Here is a 25,004-nt window from a genome sequence, read left to right on the forward strand (position 1 = left end):
CCCAGTGCGCTCCCCCCTGGATCCACCACTGTAGGTATAACCCAGTTCACAGAACATTTTCCAACCTGAGCATAATGTGCAGATCAAGGTCATTTGGGACCTTTTCTTGAAATGGATTTGCAACTGAGGTACATGTATTCAAAACCTAGATAGGGCTTCATGACAACTGTGTTTAATGAACCAGGTGCAGAATGGTATTTACAGGTGAATGTGCATTCTTTTCAGCAACATTTAACAAAAGCCATTCACCCCAAATGACTTCCTGCATGGCTGTTTACAACTGCTCTTCTTGAAGGCTATTCTACATTTTACAAAGTCTGTGGTTGGAGAGGTTATTTGAGACTAACTAGCGCTAACTGTGAACTCGCTTATTAGCACCTGTGGGTAATCCAGCTCACTCCCACCATAACAAACACAGTTAGAACAAAATTTTCGTAACAACAAAGTCAAAATCCAGTTCGCAAAGTTATCATCTGGTATATATCTTTACATATCACCGGTTCTGAGGACTTCATTTTAATGGGAGTACACTGTACAATTAGAAATATGATGTGCGGTAGATATGACATGCAGTCAATCCTGTCAGAGATTCAGCCTGTCTAGAGCACCCTCGTAATCTAAGGTGGCTACTATCAACTCTGCCAAAGACAAGTACTGGTAATGTGAAATGTGCCACATTCAGTCTCAAATAAAGGGAACTGTGCAAGAGTGTACTTTATACAATTGGTTCAGAATGTAATCAGTAAGAAGTGCTGAAATGAGTGTATTGAGTGTGTGTTGTTGTTGTTGTTGTTGTTTTTTTGTTTGCTAAGGAGCAGTTGTATGCCAAAAAAGTGTGTAACAAGAAAAAAAGAAAAAAAAAGCATACCGATATTTGCCTTGCATGTTTCCCGGTGGCAGATTTCTTATTGCTCTTTGTATGTGACACAACCCCCCAAAGTTGCTTTGTTTTGTCAACTTATCAAGGAGTGGCCATATTGTAATGCAGTTCACAAAATAAAAAGAAGGGAAAAATGGTTCACAGACCCATTTTGTGAAACAAACAAGTCATGCGACTGTTTAATTTGGGCGTTAGTGGAGATTCCAGTGCACTAATGGGCACTCACAGCTGTCTGAAGAAAATACATAATGTGTCTCTTAGATAGTTATAACGTACTGATACATGTATGTCAATATTCTGTCAGTCACTCAAACATTTCAATGATCTGGGTTTTTCTTTCTATAGCCAAATTGTTTCTTTATGACATGCAATCTGCAATCTGATCTGTAATGGCATTAAAGGTGGAAAAGTTTAGTTTGAAATCTCTGCCTGGCTTAGAGGAAGTAATTCAGTGTTAGTCAGTTTGGTTCCCTAGAATGAGTGATGTTTTTATAGGACGAGTATGACTCATTATGCAAATACTGTAGATGGGGTATTTACGTAATTTTTTGTTTGATTTTTTTTTTCTTTTTTTAAGGAGTATATATGTGTGATACAGAACATTTGTACTCTCTAAGAGCATGCGTAATTATGCGAGTTTGTGAAACCATGTGTCAGAGTGTATTCAATGTCTTGCTATCCAGGTATGACATTTACCCAAGCTGTCAACATCCTGAGACGCCAGTATCGCCTCATCAAGGATGTTCAGGTCATATACTGTGAATCGGTGAGGGAAATTCGAATCAATCTTGCGTGTGAAGTGGAGTGTATGTTGTACAATACATCAAAAGTGTCATCAGAAAAAGAAATAACAAGAGCATCATGACAATATAGATTACTGAAATTTCAAGAAAAAGTAAAGAATGTACAAATGTATATTAGGGAAGATCATTAGGAATTAAGCATTAGGAATTCATCAAAAAAAAAAGTATAATGCCTGCAACATGGAAAAAGCCCCACAAAAACCTTTGATATAGGCAATAGTAATTCTATCTTACCTTTGTCTGTAAAGACCTTTGCTTCATTTATATGAAGGAAATTTGAGTGTCTGGAATCCTATTGTATGCCCAAGGAAAGAAAAAAAAGCGCCTCACAAAAACCTTCATGTGTAAATATTAGGCACTAGTAACTCTCTCTTACCTTTGTCTGTAAAGATCTTTGCTTCTTAAATATGAAGGAAATTTGAGTGTTTAAAACTCCTATTGTATGCCCAAGGATAGAAAACAAAATGTAGCAGTTGGATTTATTCTTCTTGCTTTCCACAGCTACAAAATCTTACTCTTTGCATTACCCCCGCTTGACAAAAATGAAGAAAGGGAAAACTTTTGTGAAAGTTAGTGTAGAAACAACCAGATTCTCTGCCATTGTTTTACTATACATGGACCATGTGACACGAAATTGAGTACCATGTATTAAAGTGATTGTTGAATATGGAAAGTAATCAGCTTCAACATCCATATCAACTAGAGTTTATTGTGAGGAAAATGTAACATCCCATTCAGTTTTGAGCATGAATCTACAACCTGTAGGTCTAATTCATACCCTAGCAAGGTAGAGAATTGTTGAGCAGGAAGGTTTCGTTTATTGTACTTTGTTTTGTGTATATCATCTCCTCCAGTCCGACTTACAGATTAACCTTTCCAGGACCGCCATCTAAAAATGCCCATTAAATGTACATGCAAGCATGGTGCCAGTGGTGATGAAAGAGTTAAACACTACAGGCAGGATAGGATATGCCATGGGCTGGTGGGCTGGCTAGCCATCCATCCAGAATAAACAGTGTACTCTCAGTATCTATCTCGCTTGGAATAGAAACCAGAAGAAACTCTTACCTTATGCAAAACTATGTCCTTGGTAGGTAGATTTTACACTTTATTCTAATGTCCAATCTTGTCTTGTAACAGCACAGACTTTCCGACATGTGACACCAAGCATGTGATGGTGCTGAAGACCTTGCCAGTATAATAAACACACCGAGATATTGCTTGTTTATAATGTCCTTTTGTTCTCTGGTTTTTCTTTTGTTTGTCTCTGTTATCCGTAGATGCCCCTCAGCATGGACTTGGTCCTGAATCTGACCCAGGATGGCATCAAACTGATCTTCGACACATTCAACCATAGACTGAAGGTAACGTGGCACAGGTGTTAGGTGCCATGTGGGTCTCCCAATATAACCACACACAGTCTCGTACCTTATGGTTAGAATGTCAACCCAAAACTGAGACCGTAAACTGTTTTATGTCGCGGGCAGATCTGTTGTTTGCCATGTTTAACCAGAACATAAAACACAATCCAGTGGAGATATTTGATGTTATTTCTTTCTCATCCTTGACATCAAAAGTATTTCTCTGCATGAATGTCGTGTAGACCTTTTCCTCTGATTGTTCATATGAATTCACAATCCTTTGTGTCTCCTAAAATTTACAAGGCAATATTTATGGTCATAGTGTAACCAACATGCTAATGTTAGCACTCTCAAGAGGTAAGTATGGAAGTTAACAACCTTTTTGAAAGGCAGAAAAAGCCTCCATCATATCACTCGCTGAATATAAAGAGGGAAAAAAAAAGAGATAAAAGAGATTATGACAGCAGAGTTTTTATGTCATGTCATGCAAGACATTAGAGAGATTGAAGGGAACCCAAACTCAAAGAGAATTGTGGATTGAGTGAAAGCAGCAACATTAGTAGAACACATCAGTGAAAGTTTGGGGAAAATCGGACAATTGATGCAAAAGTTTAAATGAATTTTTAAAGTTTTGCCATTGGAACCGCTGGATGAGGAGACTACAAGAGGTTGTGACATATGTGGACAACAAAAGAAAATATGAAGGAAATTTCACAAAAATTTGTTTGTCATGAAAATTACGCATTTCATCAACTTGATACTGACATATGTTAAAGGTAGCAAGTACTCCCCCTGATTTCTGAAAGTGGTTAGTCAATGCTCTTTCATAATGCTAGAAAAGTACATTTTTGTGGAACTTTCTTTATATTATTGTCCACTCATATGTCATAACCTCTAGTAGTCTTCCCATCTAATGGTTCCAACACCAAAACTTTAAAAATTCATAACTTTTGCATCAATTGTCCGCTTTTCCTCAAACTTTCACTGATGTGTTCTAGTAATGTTGCTGCTTTCACTCAATCCACATTGCTTTTTGGGTTTGGGTTCCCTTTAATGAAGAGAAACCACAAAGTCATGTGCTCAACCTCACATTCAGTGTCACATGGGGAAGATGTCGGAGTTTGTTACACAACAGCGTTTACTTTCAAGGCACAGTACCCTCATGATGCATGATGACTGGATCACAGTAAACTGTGACTGCGAGCATCATGAATAACAGTTCAGCATCTTAAAAAGTTTGCTGTAACATGTGTTGGTCCGTTTGTCACCACCGTGTACAGACATCCTGAAAAGTAAGATCGATTCTTGCCCAATCCTATCAATCTCACAATGCAGTGACTATAACTGGCAGTGGATGGTTTGATTGTTACCTTCTAGATGCCATTGCCAAACTTACATCACAGCTTTGGGGTAGTTTACACACAAAAAAATTGTATGTGTCTGTTTGTGTGTGGATAGGACTAAAGTCAATCATACATGTATGTCGATGATGTCATTGAGGGAAGTAGAGTAAAGTAATTGTTCCACATTGATACAAAATGACAGACTGAAAGTGAGGCAAGCAATGCATGCACTAAAAAAAAAAAAAAAATTGATTGCCATACAAATCTTTCAGAAACATGTGGGATGGTGTACTCTAATACCACCCTAGCTAGTTTTTGCTGATTGTGTGTGTGTGTGTGTGTGTGTGTGTGAGTGTGTGTGGCCTTGCATCGGGTTTCGTAAGGCATCTCTTTCGTAACTATCAGAGTTCAAGTTGAGTCGGCTCAAATAACACAGTTGCTAGAAGTGATAGGATGAGGAAGTTTGGTAATATAGAGCTCATATTTGAAGTGGTTGTGAAGTGTTCAAAACAGATTTATGTAATACCCCATTCATACTGGGAGTTATCTCTGACGTGAAGCGAGCTAACTCTCATTATAAATGGTCAGAAATATTTAGCCCGAGCTAAAGTTAGCCTGCTCTCGGTTGGTCAAGAATGGCAGTGTAAAATTTCTTTTAATAATAGCCCAAGCTGAAGTGTCTGAAAGGGGTATGCAGTGAATTCCACGCCAGAAAAATCACAGGCTATGAATGTATATTTGTCACCTTTCTATCTTTCAGATCATTGAAATTTATGACCTGCGTAAAGTGAAATTAAAATACTGGTGAGTGAGTTTTTCTTTTCCATTCCATTTCAGTCATGCAGTCATAAAGTGCTAGTTCTCTTTACATGAGTCTTCAGGTATTCAGCAAATGGCTAATTTCCAGCATTGCTCGAGAGTGCAAGGGGTGTTATGTAGAATAACAGTGGGTATGATCTGGTTGAGTTTTATGCAGTTTTTCCATGATGTTGGCCTGTTGAGAATATCTCCTTCCAGCTCAGCTACATTTTGTCTACATATTTATATCACATATGAAGCGGAGGGGAAAAAATGTAGTAATTGGTCATGCACCTGGTCTGACATACCAACAGGTTTGGAGATATCACCAAGGGGCATGGAAATGGTGGATGGCAATTATATATTTGACTTCCTCACAACAACAACAACAAAAACCCACAAAAAACAGCAGATAAAAAGTTAGGTCTTTTGAGAAAATTCATCAGAGCATTAGCAGTTACTGCCAGGCAAAGATTATATATATGGAACATGATATAATCATGGAGGTTCTCTTTTCTACCTCCATGATATAATGTTCTCTTCAAACGTTGAATAACATAGACCTGTGTGTGTTACATCACAGGTATGATCTGGGCAGGGAATCTTATATATCAAAGGGGGGAAAAAAAAACCCTCATAAAAACACACACATGCTACACAAGGACACACACAATGTATTTCTTGGTCACTTGTGAAGAGGTGATAAACTCTTTTGTAAGAGGGTCTTAGTATATCAATCATTTGTCATTTTGTTCCGATGTTTGCTGGTAGTCATGTGACCTTGGTTATGTATACTACATAACAGAAAGGGGGGGGGGGGGGGGGTAGGGAATCAGTGATACTCTGGGTAAAGGTGGTGGAGGCAAAGTTGAAGCCAGTATATATACGTATATATATATATATATATATATATATATATATATATATATATATATATATATATATATATACATACATTTGTGTACATGCTTATGAGCTTGTTTATCTACAGTGTACTTATTCATTCATTCATTCATTCATCCATTCATTCAAGGCTATGTGACTGAAGAAGTCAACAATCTTCTTTTTTTAAAGTTCTCTCCCTTCTTGCACAATCATGCCATCCCGCCAATCATGATACTGTAGACTTTGAGATCATAAAACTACGCAACATGCATTCTTTCAAATACTAAGGTCTCCTGTATGAATGCACTGCACATTTTCATCCTGTGGATAAGTGAAAAGAAACTGAAAACTCACAATGTTATTGTTTTGAATCCTGCCAGATGCTGCTTAATGTAAGTTGTGACAAGAAATAGTCTACCAGCTCCAAAACCTTGCTGGCTACTTTTTTCGGATGGGACAATGAAAGAGGTTTACTTGAACTTTGCACGATAGTGTACCTCAAGAGATAAGTAATGAAAAGTGACGAAAGGCAGACGAGATGTGGCAGCCATCTTTGTGTAATGAGTCAACTACGTAGAGTGGTCACTAAAAATTCTACCTGTTATGTAATCTGACCAGACTGCTGTGTACAGTTGATTTGCCACTATTTATCAGAAACAAACAATGGTCACCCTCTGACAGTGGCTGATCTTGCAATTTCTCTTAAGTAGCCGTGATATTTCCTCCTCTCTGTATAGCAAGTTTGTCACTTTGCTCTCCTCTAATGGCCCTCAAAATCGTTCCCCTCCCCCCTCTTCTAGCGGCAAGCACTTCAATTCCCCACTGGTGCTGCCCACCATAGAGCAAATTGACAGTTCTTTTGGTGCCACCAAGCCGGCCGTGTATGACGCAGCCCAGCAGCTCTTCACCATCAACTTCCGAGGGCTCTCTTTCCTGTTCCCCATCCCAGCTGATGCCAAGTTTGAGGTGAGGGCTTGAATAGGATGGTGCCAAACATAGCAACCCTAGGGCGCGGCTTGTAAGGAATCTCCAATGTGTGGTTGTAACGTGGGCTTTCACTTTTTGCTGAACCTCCCTGTGTCATTAGCACTTTACCCAAATGTGTGAAATAGTGCTTGGATGAAACTGAGAATATCAAGCACTGCCAGGTTTGAAAAAAAGAAGAAGAAAATCCATTGAAAAGGACATGAATCTCCATGTTAGAACATACAAGACTTTTTTTTCCATCAGTCAAAATTGGTTCAAGAAGAAAAAAATGTCTGTAATTACTTCAAAACACAAGATCAACTTTGCTTTTCCACAGATAACCAGCAACTCCACTGGCTACACCATAATACATCAAGTTTTGCTGTAATTTCAGCAAAATGGCTAATCATACCAACACTTGACCAGTGTTTAATTTAAAAAAAAAATTCAAATGGTACTTTTTTCACCATGGTATATCACTTTTGCTGTAATTGCACTGAAAGTCATGAATCCAGTTTTGCTCATTTTCATTTTGCTCTGATCATGAATCTACTGTAATTCATTGAAAACTTCATGAGCCTTTCTAGAAGGATACTTTAAAGGGACTGCACGGTACTGGTTGAGGTGGGGATTCACGTTTTGAACATTCCTAAGTGAGATAATGAGAAACCTCTTATGAAATATGAAAGAGCATGTAATTTCAAGAAGAATTCAACATTTATTTGATGAAAATTGGTTTTCAAATGGCTGAGATATCCAAAAAAGCGATAATAATAAAAGGCGACAGGCCACGCCTTTTATTAGGATCTCTTTGTTTCACCTTGTTTTTGGATATCTCAGCCATTTCAAAACCGATTTTCATCAAATAAACTTTTGATACCCCTTAGAATTGCATGCTCATTGACGTCTCATAGAGTGGTTTCTGAATATCTCGCAAAACGTTAAAAGCTAAATCCTCACCTCAATCAGAACTGTACACACCCTTTAAGAGGTAAGGAGTGCTGATGTTGAAAGACCAAGTTTTTGCTGTAGCATCATCAGCATATTTTTCCAGACCATCACATTTGCATGTTGAGCTCAAGGTGCAGGTCTTTCACTGCAGACCAAATTTTGCTGTAATTTCACCAAATTACGTGGTCCTTTGGATATTTGCAGAACTTTGTTAACACTGACTTATTGATGATCAGCAGTTACTGCCATTTCTCAAAATAATGGCATCAATTATGGCAATAATTGCCGAACTTTACAGTTTTGGTATATGGAGGCTGTAGCATGACCAAATGATTTTTGCTGAAATTATAGCAAAAGCTGGTCTGCAAGGGAAGACCCGCAGCTGGTGCTCAATATGCATTGTTATGGTCTGAGAGATGGAGTCCTTGATGCTCTCATCTCCTAGAGTAATTCACAAAATTTACAAGCTATGCTTCTCTTGTGAATTCCTCTTTTCCATATAGATTTACAAAATAAGATTGTATTGCTTACTTGTTTATCTATCTGAAATACAAAAGTTGATATTATTATAATGTTGTATCCATGTTTTGTTTGAAACTTATGTTATTCAAAGTTCCTTAAAATATTATGTACTCATGTAAGCATTATGTATATTCTGTTTTGTATTACTTTATATGGAAATAAAATCATTTGAATAAAAAAAAAAAAGAAATTCGCCACACAGCAAAACTGGATCTGTCAATATCAGCACTCCTTCCTTGTCAAGAAAAGCTCACCAAGTTTTGATGAAATCACAGCAGACTCGTCCAAAAAGAAATGAAATGAGCAAACTGGGTTAATGAATTCCAGTGCCAACAAGTTTTTGCTGAAATTAAAGCAAATCTTTGATATCACATGTATGATGATGCTAGTAGAGTTGTTGATATGCTGTGTATAAAAGTGATGGGTATCTCATGCTTTGCTGTATGTATGGCAAGTTTTATCTCCTTGTTAAGTCTGAATGACAAAAAATCTGGTTGGACTCTGCTGACTGCTACAAAGAGTGTTCATGGCCTTTTCAAGGGAATTTTTGAAAAACTTGAGAAATTTGACACTGCTTGAAATTTCCAACCAGGCAGTTACTGATCTACTGCTTTCGCTGTATTAAAATGTGTGTGCCTAACTATTTCGCTTTCTTGGTGTTGCTATATTTTGCCACCATTGTTTATGGAGATTTCTTAACCACATTCCAACCAAAAAGGTGAAAGCACTGCACCATGATATTGGTGTTACTGACCGTCTGCCTCTCAACCTCATGAGATCCGCTCTTTTTACCGCAGCCACCCAGTGTGCACGGGCTAGGCTCCATACCGCTGCCGAGCAAGACGTCAGTCCAAGTCAGCAAGATCTACATCTACGGTGGCAGTCATCCCACGGAATCAAAGTAAGGAGGGCTGTTGTTGTTGCTGCTGTTGCTGCTGTTGTTGTTGCTGCTGTTGCTGCTGTTGTTGTTGCTGCTGCTGTTGCTGCTGCTGCTGTTGTTGTTGCTGCTGTTGTTGTTGCTGCTGCTGCTTTTGCTGCTGTTGTTGTTGCTGCTGCTGCTGCTGTTGTTGCTGTTGCTGCTGCTGTTGTTGTTGTTGCTGCTGCTGTTGCTGCTGCTGCTGTTGTTGTTGTTGCTGCTGCTACTGCTGTTGCTGCTGTTGTTGCTGCTGCTGTTATTGTTGTTGCTGCTGTTGTGTTGCTGCTGTTGTTGCTGCTGCTGTTGTTGCTGCTGCTGTTGTTGCTGCTGCTGTTGTTGTTGCTGGTGTTGCTGCTGCTGCTGCTGCTGCTGCTGCTGTTGTTGTTGTTGCTGCTGTTGTTGTTGTTGTTGTTGTTTAGCCATGGTTTTAGTTTATGAGCAGCTGATCTCTGCCTGGCTCTCTCTTTAACTTTGATTGTAAGGTTGTTTCGAATACAAATTTTGTTACTTTTAAATGTGCAAATGTTTTCAGACGTACACAAATTGTATCCCAAGAGTTGTCCTTTGTGTGACGTGGGGGAATTTCCCTTTGGCAACATGATATTTTTTTGCAGATGCACATATTCCATGTACCAGATATGAGAGCAGTATTTGAAGGAAGAAAGGGAACTTTTCTGCATGAGGTCCTGGTGTGTTTGACAACTTTTGCATATAACATTAAGACTTTAGATACATTATTAATATAAGAATTTGAATATTAAGTATTATAATGTGAATATTTCTTGGATGTCATCAGTGTGACATACACATATATTGATATTTTTTCAGTTCTATTGTGGGGTGGGGGCATTATAAGCTAGAGTTTCATTGATATGTTACCTTCATGTCACATATATCCCAAAGGACCAAAAAGATTTTATCTTTAGTAAGGTGTGGTAGAGTTGCAAAGCTATCTTTAGTATGTATGCTAACTGGATGGATCAAGTCGGCAGAGGATACACATTAGGCGCGGTCAGACTGGCAAAAGATCGAGAAGTTTAAGATCGCGAAGTTTGGGCCATTGGTACGCGCGCAAGCAAGAGTGCGCCGTCCGACGGCTAGGGATTGTGACGTAACAATGCACATCTGTACATGACAATAGCCTCGCGCTTCGGAGGCACTGCCCGCAAACAGATCGAGAAGTTTCGCGGGAAGTTTTGCGGGAAGTTTGCGGTCACACTGGCAAAACTTCGAGATCTTAAAGATGGCGATCTTAAACTTCTCGATCTTTTGCCAGTCTGACCGCGCCTATTGTTTCATCTCCTTCTGTGGATGCAGGGCCCCACCAATTCCCAGCAGCTGTTTTTGTGGCAACGTCTTTTGCGAGAATGTGGAGACCATTGAGCAAGATGGCGTGCCGATGGGACTTACGTTTCATCTGCTTGTTGATGGTAAGAACAGGACACAGGTTACCAATCATTGGCACGGAGCACTTACGGAAAATATTGTCTCGCAAGGAAAATATAACTCCAAAGGGACACTGTCAAGTATTATATTACAACAAATGACGAGACAATATAAATGTCGTATCGTAAGGGTTTATGGTGTACATAAATACACATCATTCAATTTTAGCACTGTCTGCAGCCAGTCAAAGTCTGAAATTACATCACCTGACTCGACTTCACTGCTCACAAAATAGCAATTTCGATCTTCGCTGCATCAGTCATGTGATTGCATTCTGACCAATCTTGGACCACTGTATACCAGTATGTAGACCATTATATATATATCTATGGTATTAGAAAGAGAGAGAGATAGATATCTGACCCTCTGCCCTTTCATATATTTCGTAATTGGAATGAAAGTGCATAAAAGTGTTTCTTTAGTTATATGTAGACCATCAATCTTAGTATATTTGTGCAGTGCCATTTCTTAAGTGTGACATGTCCCATTTTTACAACTGTAGAGACAAGGAGTGAACCAGTGATTTGCCACAATGGAGTAGCATCATTCATTGAAATTCAATAGATCAGTAAAGTTGTACTGGCATTTGTGGAAAAAAATCATAATGTTCTATCAGAAGCATATTCATTGCAAGTGTGAACTTTATCTAACCTCTTGTGAAAAGTATTTCAGACCCTGAAGTGAGATCATTCTGTGTAATCCTGTCAACAGAAGTCGGTATTTGTGCATTTAATATATTTATAAGTCAAAATACTTTGAGAAAGCATATATATGTTCACCTTGAGTATTCCATGGTTACCATGTTTGTGGCATCTTCACCAAACCTTCAGCATGCACAGTGCAGCACAGCCCTTCTCGCCTTTGGACTGAACCCAATCTTATTACTGTCTGCTCCCCTGCTGTACGTTCCTCATACTTCACGAATTACCAACCGGTCAGTTTTTAATTGTATCGAATGCTACCGTTCATGTTTCTTGTGATCAGCGTCTGGTCAGAGTCGTTCGCCTGATGCCAAGCGTCAGGCCGTGGTGAGGACGGTGACCTTTGGCGACTCGTGCCAAGATGTCATGGGCAGCCTGGGGGCGCCAAACAAGATTTTCTTCAAGTCGGAGGACAAGGTGAGAGACTGAGAGGGAAAGACTACCGTTGGCCTAAATTGATTTGAAACTACATGTGTATGAATGGTTGCTGAGATAGCCTCTGAAGCCATATGATATGAGTTGATTTCCGAATTTCGTATGTTAACTCACTCATCCTTCCTTGGGATTATGCCTGTATTATTTGTTGATTTACAGGAAGGACGTTGTTGTTAGCTGAGTTTGAGATACTTGTCAGTGGAAGCTACAATGTATTTGCATTAGTTTTTAATTTAGGGAGGCATTTTGTGAGGAATGACATGCAGACATTCTCATCTACATCAAGGCATGATTTCACAATGGACATCTTACTGTACCTGCCATCACAACACTTGGGCACACCTTGTCACCCCAAAACATAAGCTCGAGATCCTAAAATGTACATAAGTCTCAGAGTCAGTGATATAGCAGGCAGTGAAATCAAGCTGTCATGAGCAGTTTTGAAAGTGTAAATTTGTTTCCCATTTTCGAACGATAAATCTCAGTAAACAGAGAAGGGAAACATTCCCAATTTGCAATTGGTTCTGTAAGGCTTGTCATTTTGAAGAGTGCAGATTTTCCTAAAGCTTACAGATCAGGAAACATTTTTCTTTTTTTCTTCTCTTCAAACCGTGGCTGGATTCTGTCCTGTGATGCAGATGAGGATCCATTCCAGGTCCTTCCACAAAGACCAGCCTCGGACTTCTGATTACTTCTACAACTACTTCACCGTTGGTGTGGTAGGTGCATGTCATTTCATTGACCAGAATGTCACAAACTTTGTGGTAGTCTCCAGTGGGAACCTCATGAGAGAAAGCTCTTTTCATTAGGGCTGCTTGCATCCATGGAATTTGTGAGGATGTGTTAAATGGATGATTTTTGTTTCTCCAATAATTTCATAATTACTTGATTTCCAGCATATATTTGGATGTGCTTTCTTTTCATGAATTCTCATGGATTCTTTCATGTCCTTTTTCATTTTAAGTGCTGTGAGCTTTCGTATCATTAAAATGTATCAAGTGTGAAGTAAACCTTATCAAATTATTTGTTTTCAATCTAAGGAGGATTATGATGACATTGAGTATGTGCAAAAAGAAAAAGACTACAGCCTGTCTTCAAGCAAAATGTATACACTGTAATTATATCAATGTGCATCATTCTGTATTACACTTCTCATACCATATCATTTGCATCATAAGATCTTCTGTTTTACGAGAAATTGTCAGCTATCCACGTAGGTGCATAGCAGCTGAAGGTTTCTATGCATCTTTCATTCCACCAGGATATCTTATTTGATGCATCCACCCACTGTGTGAAGAAATTCATTCTACATGCAAACTACCCAGGGCATTACAACTTTAACATGTGAGTGTCATTGATATTAGTTTAAGCTGTCAGATAATTTCCAGATACAACACTTGTGATCTGATATACTAGGGCAGGTTACTGGAGATGCATGATAATGATTTTCTTTAATATTTGTCAGCGCTTACTGTGACATATCCTTTGATTGTGAGTTGACATACCTCTATCAAGTAATTAGCATTCGGATAATTATCTCTGAGTAATTATCATGTTGATTGCATGTTTGATGAGAACTAGCAGTCATTATGGTGGTGATGATGGTGGTGGTGATGATAAAAACAGTGATGATTGTGCCGGTGATGATAATGGTTATGTAATAGTGACGGTGGTGGTGATAATGAGGGTGATGGTAATAATGAGGGTGATGGTGATGATGATGATATTGATGATGATGATGATGGCAATGATGGTGATAATGATGATGATGGTGATGATGATGATGGTAATGATGGGGATAATGATGATGGTGATGATGATGATGATGATGGTGGTGATGATGATGATGGTGGTGATGATGATGATGGTGGTGATGACGATGATGCTGATGCTGAGATAATGTTGGTGATGATAACGATGATAATAATGATAATGATGATATTGATGATGATGCTGATGGTGATGATGGCAATGATGGCGATGATGATGATGATGATGATGATGATGATGGCAATGATGGTGATGATGGTGATGATGGTGATGATGGTGATGATGGTGATGATGATGGTAATGATGAGGATGATGACAATGATGACCATGATCATGTTGTGATGATGGTTGCAGTGATGGTGGTCGTGGTGTGATGTAATGGTGTTGATTCTACCATTTTTAAACATCTCACAACACTGCGTACTGCTTCCAGATACCATCGGTGCAACTTTGAGATCCTCCTGCCCAACACACGGTTCAACAGGGAGGAGGACGGATACGACCAGCCTCTCTCCATCACCACCTTCACCAAGGTGGGTTGTCATCCTCATTAGTTTGAGCATTCCAAACATTTGAAGCCTTCATTGTGAGGAGTTGCTTCCATTTCCATCATCACTGGGATTTCTCATTGACAGGGAAGAGTATAGTATAAATGCTGCAAGTGAGATGTTTAATGATGTATTTATGATTGCACTGGGTTGAGGATGTAGGAAGCAAGGTTGTCTCACAAAGCAATTTTTGCATGGTTCTATGGATGTTGGACAAGCCAGGCGAATAGATCATTTAACAAGCATTTAGAGATACTGGACATAGCCAGCATACTCAAAGAGTTGTGATGCAGCTTATCTGAGTACAGGATTTTAACATTTGGAGGAGGAGAGAGTTCTTTCATGTGCAGTGGAGGAAGTCTTTCATAAAAGACTCGGATAGAACCAAAAGATATCTTCATTGAAAACAGTCATGTAGAAAGTAGCGTCTATGAGTTATACAAGTTATGATAACTCTAATGATGATGATGATAAATCATGATCCATCGTGTATGTTAGTTTGTTTCCTGTGATTATTTCAGAAAGAATATGAAGCAATTTCCGGAATGGAAGCTTGAAATAAACCCAAGACAAATTCAGTGAAGAATTAACCTCAGTGTTCTTTGTTTGCAGTGGGACTCCGTGAACCACAGGTTGATACGTGCATCCCAGAAGCCAGTGGTGCTGAATAGGGCGTCGGCCATGAACACCACCAACCCCTTTGGCTCCACCTTTTGCTACGGTGTCCTCAACCTCATATTTGAAGTGAGTTACACAACACTTCCTCCTGTTCAGTCATCTTTTTGCCTTCATTTTACATGGGCATGCCATTGTTGTCTTTGATGATTGCATTTGGTTGTTAGTATGGTTGCAAATCTTTAGTCAGGTAAAATAGTTATATTAAAGATAAAACAAACTGTAAAACACGATATATTCGCGTCATGAAAATTCCACGAATTTGAGCCAACGGCCTTTCTCGCAGCATGAAATTTTCGCGACTTGCCACTGGCATCCAATGCATATTGTGTAGGCAAGAACTTTCATGTGCTTTTTAATTTCGTGAATGCTGCCGCTTGCAAATTTTAAATTTTAAATGCATGCTAACATTCCTCTTTTTACAGTAGTGTCAGTACACGTGCAGAAATTGTCAACTTTTGCTGTAAAATTTACATGTATATGCATGCATAAGAAATGTGTGAAATAATGCTGTGATAATATAATTTCAACTGGGTAACACCAAAATGAAAATATTTGCCAAAAATGTATGGCAAGAGTATTGCAATCTGAGAACATATCAGATCGTGTTTGCTACGTAATGTTTTATAATTGATTATCGATAATTGACAAATCAGGCTGTAGCAGTATCCATCAGTCTTCCGCCCCAGAGTGAATCTCATGCAGCTTGTTGGGAGATGCGATAGCTAGAGTGTGATCGATCATCATTAACTTCTATCCACCTACTACTGAATGGGGGAGGGTTCCTCAGGAATAAAATCATATGTGTTCATTCAGAATTATTAAATTTCTTGACCGCCTAATACTCCACAACAACATATCATCCCGGCAAATTGTGTCAACCAGTCAAGTTTCGTGGTATACACTTTCAATGTTTTGCAAGCAAAGTCAAAATGTTGGAAGATGAAAGTTTGAGCCCTTCTGACAACTAAGTTTTACCTTCAACCCTTTCTCTGCCAATGAGTCAAATGTGCACAAATTTCACATAAAACTACATACCTATGGACAGGAAATAATGTGGTACACAAGGGGGTTGATTGTAGTTTTGTTGTCCCTGCCTACAGGTGATGCCTAATAACCACATAGCCTCCGTCACCATGTACGACCCCAACGTTGCTTCTATGGAGACCTTGGATTGAGACGCCCGAGAGCAGACGATACGACGCCTGCAACGGATACAACTCACTCAGTGCCCGAGATCTGAAGCTAAACTGGCGGTTTCAAGCACTCAGAATTCAATGCATGACGCAAACTCGGGGGACTTAATAGATGGTGGATGCAGTCGCAGTGTCTCCTCACTGGCGGGCTTGTGTGGTACTTTACTGCATTGCTGTAGTTTGCTCAACAGTGCTGATGTGTTTGTACATGTCTGTTTTTGAACCTGAACAAAAAGAATCACATATCCATGATTTCGTTTCAGTTCAGTTTCCATAAACAAGATTGCGCCCTTCCACATTGCTCTATCTTATTGCGTAGGTAAAGTTTTATATGATTGGGTTGATGGTGTTAAAGTCGCACAAGTCTCCTAATGTTGTTGTTGTTTGATGCACGCATTCACTTCTCATTCGCTTCATGACATCTATTCTAAAGAGCAAAGATTATAGAGTTTAAAGTAGTGGACCTAGCAGTGCCTTCTCAGTTTATGGCGCGAGTGCCGCACAAATCCAACAAAGGGGGACACCGCTGCTCCTCTGCCAAGACAGATTTGCCCGAATTCACGAAGGTGGTACAAATGAAACCATGGTTTAAACCATGGACAAAAACCATGGAGCGCCAAGTGTCGCATGGAATATTTCGTTACGAAATCAGTCATTTCCTTGATGAAATTATTAATTTGTAACAAAATGACAACATTTTGTAACTAAATGAACATTTCGTCCACGAAATGATGATTTCGTTAACGAAACGGTCATTTTGTCGACGAAATGACCAATTTCGTAACGAAATATTCCGTGCGACACTTGGCGCTCCATGGTTTTTGTCCATGGTTTAAACCATGGTTTCATTTGTACCACCTTCGTGAATTCGGGCCATCATGTCCTACCAGTGAAGACCCAAGGAAAGAGAAAGTGACAGATGGTGTAAGATTTGCTGAGAATTTCTTCTGCCCGCTGATGAAGCCAGCAGGTTTCCACTCACCAACCTGGATCTCAGAAATCTATGAGATATCCAAAAGGGTGGTTTTGGTGTGGTGCTCATGGAAACCAGCATATAGTTTCAGTTTTCAACTTTTTTGTCCAAACTTGCAAACCTGGTCCTTCAAACAATGGATACAGTGATCTCCATGCAACGTTAATGAATTTAACACAACACTATTTCCATTTTGATTTCAGTTGGTATTTTCTGTTTTACTGCAATTGTGTGGTGTGTTGTGTTTTTTTTTTTTGTAACTACGCAATGTATGTTGATGTGATCTCAATTGAAATGTTGAGTGTCAAATACTAGTGTATTGCAATCGTAAAACTACTGTACTTACAAGGTATTTGCCACATTCCGTAGTATATCATAATTACAGTATCACAATTTGTGAAATAGAACTCAAAGCAAGTGCAGCAACAAGTCATCTATGGTTTTATCTTCAGATGTTAAAAAGACATTAGTCTAAAGATAAAGCATTTGAATGTATACCGTATGTATAAAATCTATATGTAAAACACTCTGTGAATTGATCATTCAATAGATTTGTACATGCCATATATAGTAGTACTTGGCACCTGAATGCGTGTGATTTGTTCTCTTTGGGATCTCTGTGACCAGAGTCGGCTGTTGATGTCACACAGTGAAAGCAGTGACACTATATGATGAAGAAAGAGAGGCTTACATGAAGTCGCCTGAACATTATTCAAAGGGAGAGGGCAAAGTTTAGTGATGTTTTTCAGGCCTGTGTATCATGTTGATGTGCGTTTCTCAAGCTGCACATGGATGCCTAGCAGTACATTGTACAAGGCCATGTAAATATCTTCCAGGAGAAAAGTTATGTGTGCTTTATCTCATTCCCCCAAAGTCTATGTAAGACACTTCTTGTTTGATTCAGGCAAGTATCTCGATCACATCTGTATTTTACAGTTTGCTTCTTGTATGAACGCACAAGTAGTCTAAATATAGTAGGCCAGTGTGCTGGTGTATTAAAAGGTATGGACATTTTCCCTCCAGTTGGGACCTAGTGTAGTAACAAGTTGTTTCATCTACATGTACATCTACCCAAAGAGCTACTACCACTCTTTGATCTACCTATGAATACGGGATGCATTTCACTTCCCTGAATGCATTTTGCATGCATTATTTGTTGCCATGTCTTGCAAGCCCCAGTTTTAAAGCCTCAGGGCAAGCTTTGTGATTTTTGGGGGAGGTCTGTGTTGTAGAAGTAAACAAGTTGGTGATAAAATGCAATTGTTTGTGTGTGTGTGTATGTGTGTGTAGGAAGTGGGGGGATGGCGACAGGCACAAGGGAAGGAAAAAAAGACAGTGAAGGGGATAAGACAGATGTTGTGGTACCAGTAGTCCATGGGCCAGTGTAGACCCGTACCCCCCCCCCCCCAAACCCGACCCCCCTTTGGAGACAATTTGAAGTGACGTTTTCAGAATAGGTCTCACAACCAGTAATTAGGATCCACTTGTGTTGTTGCTGTTGTTGTTTTTAACAATGGGTGTGGCCTCTAGAGCCATTTCCATGGCAATGCTCAATGAAAATAGAATCTCATATAATGTAAATGCTTATAGAATTTGATAGAAATGCTCAAATCTCCTGTGTTTGGTATCATATTAAAACATTATCAAGTGTTCATTCAAATCCAGTGGTGGTTACAAGCTTTAGAGCAGTTGCCATGGCAACGGTAAAAAAGTAAATTTTATTTTAAAGCCAGTAACTTATGACAGAACCAGCTAAATATAATTTCTTTGTTATGAAATTGTTATCAAATATTAGAGAGTTTTTTTAATAGTTGGTAAGTGGTAGACAGCTTTTCCAACAGAAAGCAATAATGATAATAATGATGATAATAATAATAATAATAATAATGATGATAATAATAATAATAATAATGATGATAATAATAATAATGATGATAATAATAATAATAATAATAATGATAATAATAATAATTATAATAATAATGATGATAATAATAATCAAAATGATAAGATTTCATAAAAGTTTACTTTCATTTCATTTAATCCAGCAGTTACTGAGAAAGAAAAAAATCCTTCAGTCACCCTACCTAGAGTCTTAATTGAAAAAATGTGGTAGAATTTGTTTGATTTTGTTTGACTTACCGCCACACTTGGAGCACCTTGATGGGATATCTCTTGCTCTGCAGGATCTGGTCATGATCACTTCCTCTGGCGCTGCCACTGCCACTGGATGCGGAATTCTTGCTCTTTGTTGACTTTATCTGCACTCAAATGACCAGTTCTTGCTGAAAGTCAAATTGTTCATTGTTCAATTCATTTCTCTTTACTTCAGGATACTTGATGTTGGACATTTCGACAATGTCTGCACCTTTGTTGCCTCCAAAATCCGCAATGGCAAATTTCTGTGCTTCATTGACTGTATTGTGCATCAATTTTCAATGATCAAGGGGGTGAAGGTGGCAGTTCAACACGTTGAGCGTTTTTTTTTTCCCCACTCGATATTAACAAGCATGATGGCTGCATGATTTGCTGCAATCTGTCATTGTATTTGTTAAGTTGCTGATCATTGCCTTCCTGGTGTTTTTGAAGTTTGCCTCCTTGTGAATAATGATTGTAGGTTTCGCACAAACTGTCAACAGTACTGCAGCTGTGGGAAACATAATCACCAGTAGACCCTCCGGCCAATTCATCAACTGTGGCAGCAAGGCATGAATCTTTGGAAGTGAAGTGTATGCACGGGACGGTTGTTCCAATTCGATGAGTGGGTTCATTGGCAACGGTCTGTACCCGTTTGACAAGTTGGTACTTATTGCTTTTGGGGCAGCTTCAGTGGAACTCATTGGTGGACATTAATTGCTTTAAAGGGTAGTATGTTTCTGTGGTTTCGACTTTTGATGGTTTCGATTGTACAGAACAGAGACTGTGTGTAGCAATCATTCTAAATGTAATGTAGTTGTGCAGGATCAAAGCCTACTGCCTAGGCCTAAGAGCTGTATCCGCATAATATTTTTCTGACCATGGAGCATTACAAAAACAAAAAAACAGAAACACTGCTATGGGTGATCAAGTAACCTTGGTGGTGGCAGCCGCACTCACACCCAAAAACATCTATGATTTTTTTCCCATATTAATCAGTATATCATATATTTCATTTATTATAATCAAAAGTTTGATACCAAAAGAGCTATGTCAAATTATAATAGTCACTATGAAACAGCAAATGGATGTGACAACCATCAAAAAACACAAGCGACATAGTCAATAACTATATACCTAGTTATTGATTAAAACGATCAGTTTGTGAATGGGTCTTTCAATCACAATTCTTTTGTAGAGAGGCTTGCCCTGCTTGGTTAGGTCTGGGGTTGCCATGAGAAGTTTCACCCTGCAAACTAAGCCATCGTCACTGGAGATGGTCTCAACAACCTTGGCAATTCTCCAGTCTGTTCTGCAAAACTCTCCTCTTCCAATTGACCATGTCATTTGCTTTGATGTTTCACTGCGACTTTGACCAAGTCTTTCAGGCTTGCAGGGCATGTAGATACTCCTTCTTCAAATGAACAGTGGTACCCAAAAGAGATTGGCCAAGTATTGCGCACGCCTCCATCTCTTTTTCAGATTTAGATCTTCTCTCTCAAATTGTCCTGGTGGGGGCATCTGAAGACCTTCATGGTCAGAACATGATTTGACATTCCAGATCTTCAACTATCAGGGGTCTACTATTAACAATGGCCATGGCTTCATACATGAATATTTGAAGAGAAGACGTGTTGAGTCAGAGTTCCCGGCTGATCTAGTATCCCAGTTGGGACATTTCTGATGTTCCTGATCTACCTTTCCCAGACTCCTCCCATGTGGCTTGACGATGGAGGGTTCATCTTGAACTCACAGTCAAGTTTCAGTAGCTGGGTAGCAATTTGACATCCATCAAGTTCACTGAGGCCTTCCTTCAATTCATGCTTGGCGCCAATGAAGTTTGATCCTTGGTCAACACAAGGAATTGCAACCATCTCTACTGGTCAGCCGCCAGTAGGTCTCTGCACAGACAAATATCACCCATCTCCTTGCAATTTCTTAGCATACTTGTTGGTTTCAAATGCAATTATCCAAAGAAAAAAAAAATAGTTATTCATTTATTCCCATATGTGTATGAGTATATATGCATATTCACACCTGTATCAATATATTCCAAGTGTTGTGGTTATAGAAGGTTATTTTGATATATATACCAAGATCATCATTTGGCTTTCCTGCATTTCTCAGATTTATATTTTTGAACATGTTGATTTTGCTTACTAAAATACTCTAAATTGGTAGCTACTTTTTTGAGAATTAGAAAAATGTGCAATCAAAATGAAATTTCAAATGAAATCTCAAATGAAATCTCAAATTGACAATGTGAAAAATAATTACAAAAATTAAAACCACATAATCAACGACCCCTAGAGAGTGACGGCAATGCTGTTGCCCTCTTGTACCAAGTTCACGCTTCTCACTCTCTTCGATTTGTACGTCCGAGTTCAAACTTACTTGCGACACTATGCCTTCGACAGTAAGTCTCCTTTTTTTTTTTAGACTTCTTTGCTTCTTCAACGGACACCGTCTCTGGATGATAGAAGTTATCCACGACATCCTTGTCAAAAGCAAATTTTGTGGCTACCGTGTAGAGCTACAAGTGAAATAAACAAGAACAACACTTATGATAAGCAACATTGCAACAATTTAGTGTCATTCACAGTTCTTTATCCTGATCTTTGTTACTTAATAGATATTCACAAATATACTTCCTATATCTTATGCACTAATATCTATAAACATACATATCAACTAAACAATAAATTTGCGTGCATATGCATCATCACTTATACTAACATCTCAAGACCTAAGATCTAACTTATCTCATCTATAGCATTTACGAATATAACTATAAAACACAAACTATAAACACCATTTATATTGTTTTGTATTGCTATTTCCAGCTTAAAGGGGAAATACGGATAATAATAATTATAGAGAAATTTGATGAAAATTGATTATTTTTCAAGTTAACGACTTCTTAATAACAATTCTGTAGTATCGTTAGTCCGAGTCCCTTTGACTTGTGCTTTTTGTGGCGTATCACCTAACTCGTCCCAATGATGAGTTCAAGTCTAGTTTTGTTTGTTCTGGCTGAAGAAGAGGGTGCACATCTCTTGCAGACATTGGATGTGGAGTATGAGATCATTGGTCTTAGTTGCATTGAGAAATAGCATCAGAAGCCAAATTTTGTCCTCGAACCAAACCCAGAATCGAACAGTTTTCCCACTTTTCTCCTCTTCTCGTCTCAAGACTTGTATTCTTTGTACTTTTCCATCCAGCTTTTCCACTTTGGGGCTTCCTTCATAGCTGCCAGGGCTTCGTTGGTAGGATTGTGTGCAATATTGGAAATCAAGTGGATTTCATCTTCATTTGAGACGTTCATCGTCTTCATCTGGGAATGATGACAGCAAGGGCCTCTTCAGAGCTTAATTTCGACAGCTGTTCTGAGAACGTATCTGGCTCTTAGGCCTAGGCTCTGTTGTAGTGTTCACCAGAAAGCACTTTCTCAGTTGATCCGCTAGCACATAACTGGATTCCACCATGACATAAATCTTCAATTCCGCTGTCCCTAATGAGTTTTCCCAGAGCACCTCTGCATTAAAGTGCATGCTGTGTGAAAGGTCCGTATAGACAGATGATCACTTTGTTGTACCTTTCTGGATCCGACCAGATCCGACCAGATCCAAGGTCATTATTGTGTATGGCTGTCCAATAGTGGCTGTTACTTCTTGTGATGTGTGTATGATATGCTTCACAGTGGCATTATCTGTGATGGGGGCATTGACAGGTGGCATATACTCAATTGTGGTCTTCCTTTCCTCTCCCGTCTCTCCTTGACTTACTTGACTTAAAGGCGTATACATGTAGTAGGACGGTGTGTCCCTTTGCACTCCTCTGGATGAGCTCACTCCAACCTCTCCTGTCCTTTGCCTGGTTTTCAAGGCTCAGTAGAGTTGATCCTGTATCACAGCAAAGTTGGTCTTTCCATCTCTCCAGTGAGTGATATCCATCTGCCCGAGATAGGTACTGTCTGCTCACCTAGGTGGAGATGTCTGGCTAAATACCCAGAGCGCTTCTGGTACCATACTCTATGGCAACCATGTTCATGATTTGGGAATGATGTCATAATTAAATTGGTTTGACCTAGTCCGTGCAAGAAGGTGACATGTCTCCTTTATCTTTCTGAAACTTGTGTCTGCCAACGGTGTGACTTTTGATGTTGCTTTAGCACTGCAGCAATGTATAATACAGCTAAGGTTAACATCGCTTTTGTTCCTTGAATTTCTCTTCTTAGTAAGTTGTAGAAGTATTTTGTCATCCATTTTCTGTATTGCTAATCTTACAACACAATAGTACAAGATTAACTGAAATGTGTACAGCTATCTGATATGCTTACATAATACATCATTAAAAAAAATAAACAAAACTTTTGACCAACCAAAGGCTTGATTTTGTCAATGATCTCTCTAGAAAGTACTGTAACTATAGAGATCAGTGAGTATTGTGCAGAACTCTTCACCTGAAGGTGCATTTCGTATTGTGCAATTACTCAGCAGGCTGCATTATTTGTGTCATACATGTATTTAGGAGGACCATAGCTGTGTGATTAAAGTTACGATCAAAATGATTTTTTTTTTTCAGAGGCTACTGAACATATATTCAGGTTTTTTTTTTTTTCTGAAGAGTGTCAGTCCAATTCCTACCATTTTCTGTAATCTATAAATTAAACAAAAAATGTGTTTCGTTCATTAAAAAAAAAGAAGTTAAAAAGAAACATTTTGACCCCTATAGATGACCTGTAATCTTTAAGAAGCACAAAGAATGTGATATCACAATGTAGAAAATTGTGTATATTGATGTTTTAATATGATACCAGATACTTGAGATTTGAGCATTTCTATCAAATGCTACAAGCTTGTAAACAAGATTCCAGGATTTTTATTGAGCATTACCATTGGAATGGCTCTGGAGACCACACCACAAAGATAAAAATAGCAAGTAGATTCTCATTTAAATACTAGTTGTCAAAGCTATTCAGAAAACATAACTTGAAGTTGTGGGGAGGGGGGGTTACTATGGTGGCTCATGGACTACAGGGTTAGGAGCTAGTAGGGCAGCTGTGGAGAGTTCCTGGGGAAATGTGTTTGTTTGATCCACATGTAGCACAATTCCATTCTATTTTGCTGTACAATTGTATCTTCATTTCTACAGTAATCAATTACAAAATGAGATGCTAAGTCTTATCAACTTTTAATATTTACTTTCACTGTGGAAAGAAAAAAGTACACAGGAAAAGAAGTACTTTATTGTGTCAAAATTATGAACATACTCTGTTAAATGTAATACAAGTTAAATTACTGTCCTTGTATTATATGAATGGAACTGAATAAATATTGGGGGGGGGGGGGGAATGTGTGTGTGTGTGTGTGTGTTTGTGTGATCATAGAGACAGACTCTTTTATGTGGGGCCAAACAAAATTTGTACATGGCACCAAGAAATTGTGAAAGAAATGGAACAAATCAAAGTCATCATTTGTTGTCACCAGGCATGCATGTATATATTAAATCATCGTCTCGTATACGAGTGTGTGCAAGTTTTGAATGTTGAGTGTAATTATTGTAACTATTTAGATAATTTCTCTGTATACATAACATAGTAAATAATATGAAATTCATGCCTCTAGATTGTACAAATGCCATTAAGTATCAATGACTCTGGAACCCTTTGTAGATTTGAATTAATGAGTCATACAAGT

General features: G+C 38.7%; 1 protein-coding gene across 1 annotated transcript in view; it reads left to right on the forward strand.

Annotated features, from left to right (window-relative positions):
* The window catches only part of LOC139712948 (phagosome assembly factor 1-like), a 74,325-nt gene extending 57,722 nt beyond the window's left edge, over positions 1 to 16,603 (forward strand). Inside the window, exons 6-17 of the mRNA XM_071624729.1 lie at positions 1,564 to 1,646; positions 2,964 to 3,047; positions 5,148 to 5,191; positions 6,871 to 7,036; positions 9,307 to 9,410; positions 10,743 to 10,855; positions 11,856 to 11,989; positions 12,646 to 12,726; positions 13,269 to 13,351; positions 14,211 to 14,310; positions 14,938 to 15,069; positions 16,104 to 16,603. Of these exons, the coding sequence (XP_071480830.1) occupies positions 1,564 to 1,646; positions 2,964 to 3,047; positions 5,148 to 5,191; positions 6,871 to 7,036; positions 9,307 to 9,410; positions 10,743 to 10,855; positions 11,856 to 11,989; positions 12,646 to 12,726; positions 13,269 to 13,351; positions 14,211 to 14,310; positions 14,938 to 15,069; positions 16,104 to 16,178 (1,199 nt within the window). The 3' untranslated portion in view covers positions 16,179 to 16,603. The remainder of the gene's footprint in view (positions 1 to 1,563; positions 1,647 to 2,963; positions 3,048 to 5,147; positions 5,192 to 6,870; positions 7,037 to 9,306; positions 9,411 to 10,742; positions 10,856 to 11,855; positions 11,990 to 12,645; positions 12,727 to 13,268; positions 13,352 to 14,210; positions 14,311 to 14,937; positions 15,070 to 16,103) is intronic.
* Positions 16,604 to 25,004: the final 8,401 nt, after the last annotated feature.

Source organism: Diadema antillarum, unplaced genomic scaffold, assembly GCF_040938485.1.
Source record: "Diadema antillarum isolate AM-2024a unplaced genomic scaffold, OU_Dant_1.0 seq00001879_RagTag, whole genome shotgun sequence".
Classification (NCBI taxonomy): domain Eukaryota; kingdom Metazoa; phylum Echinodermata; class Echinoidea; order Diadematoida; family Diadematidae; genus Diadema; species Diadema antillarum.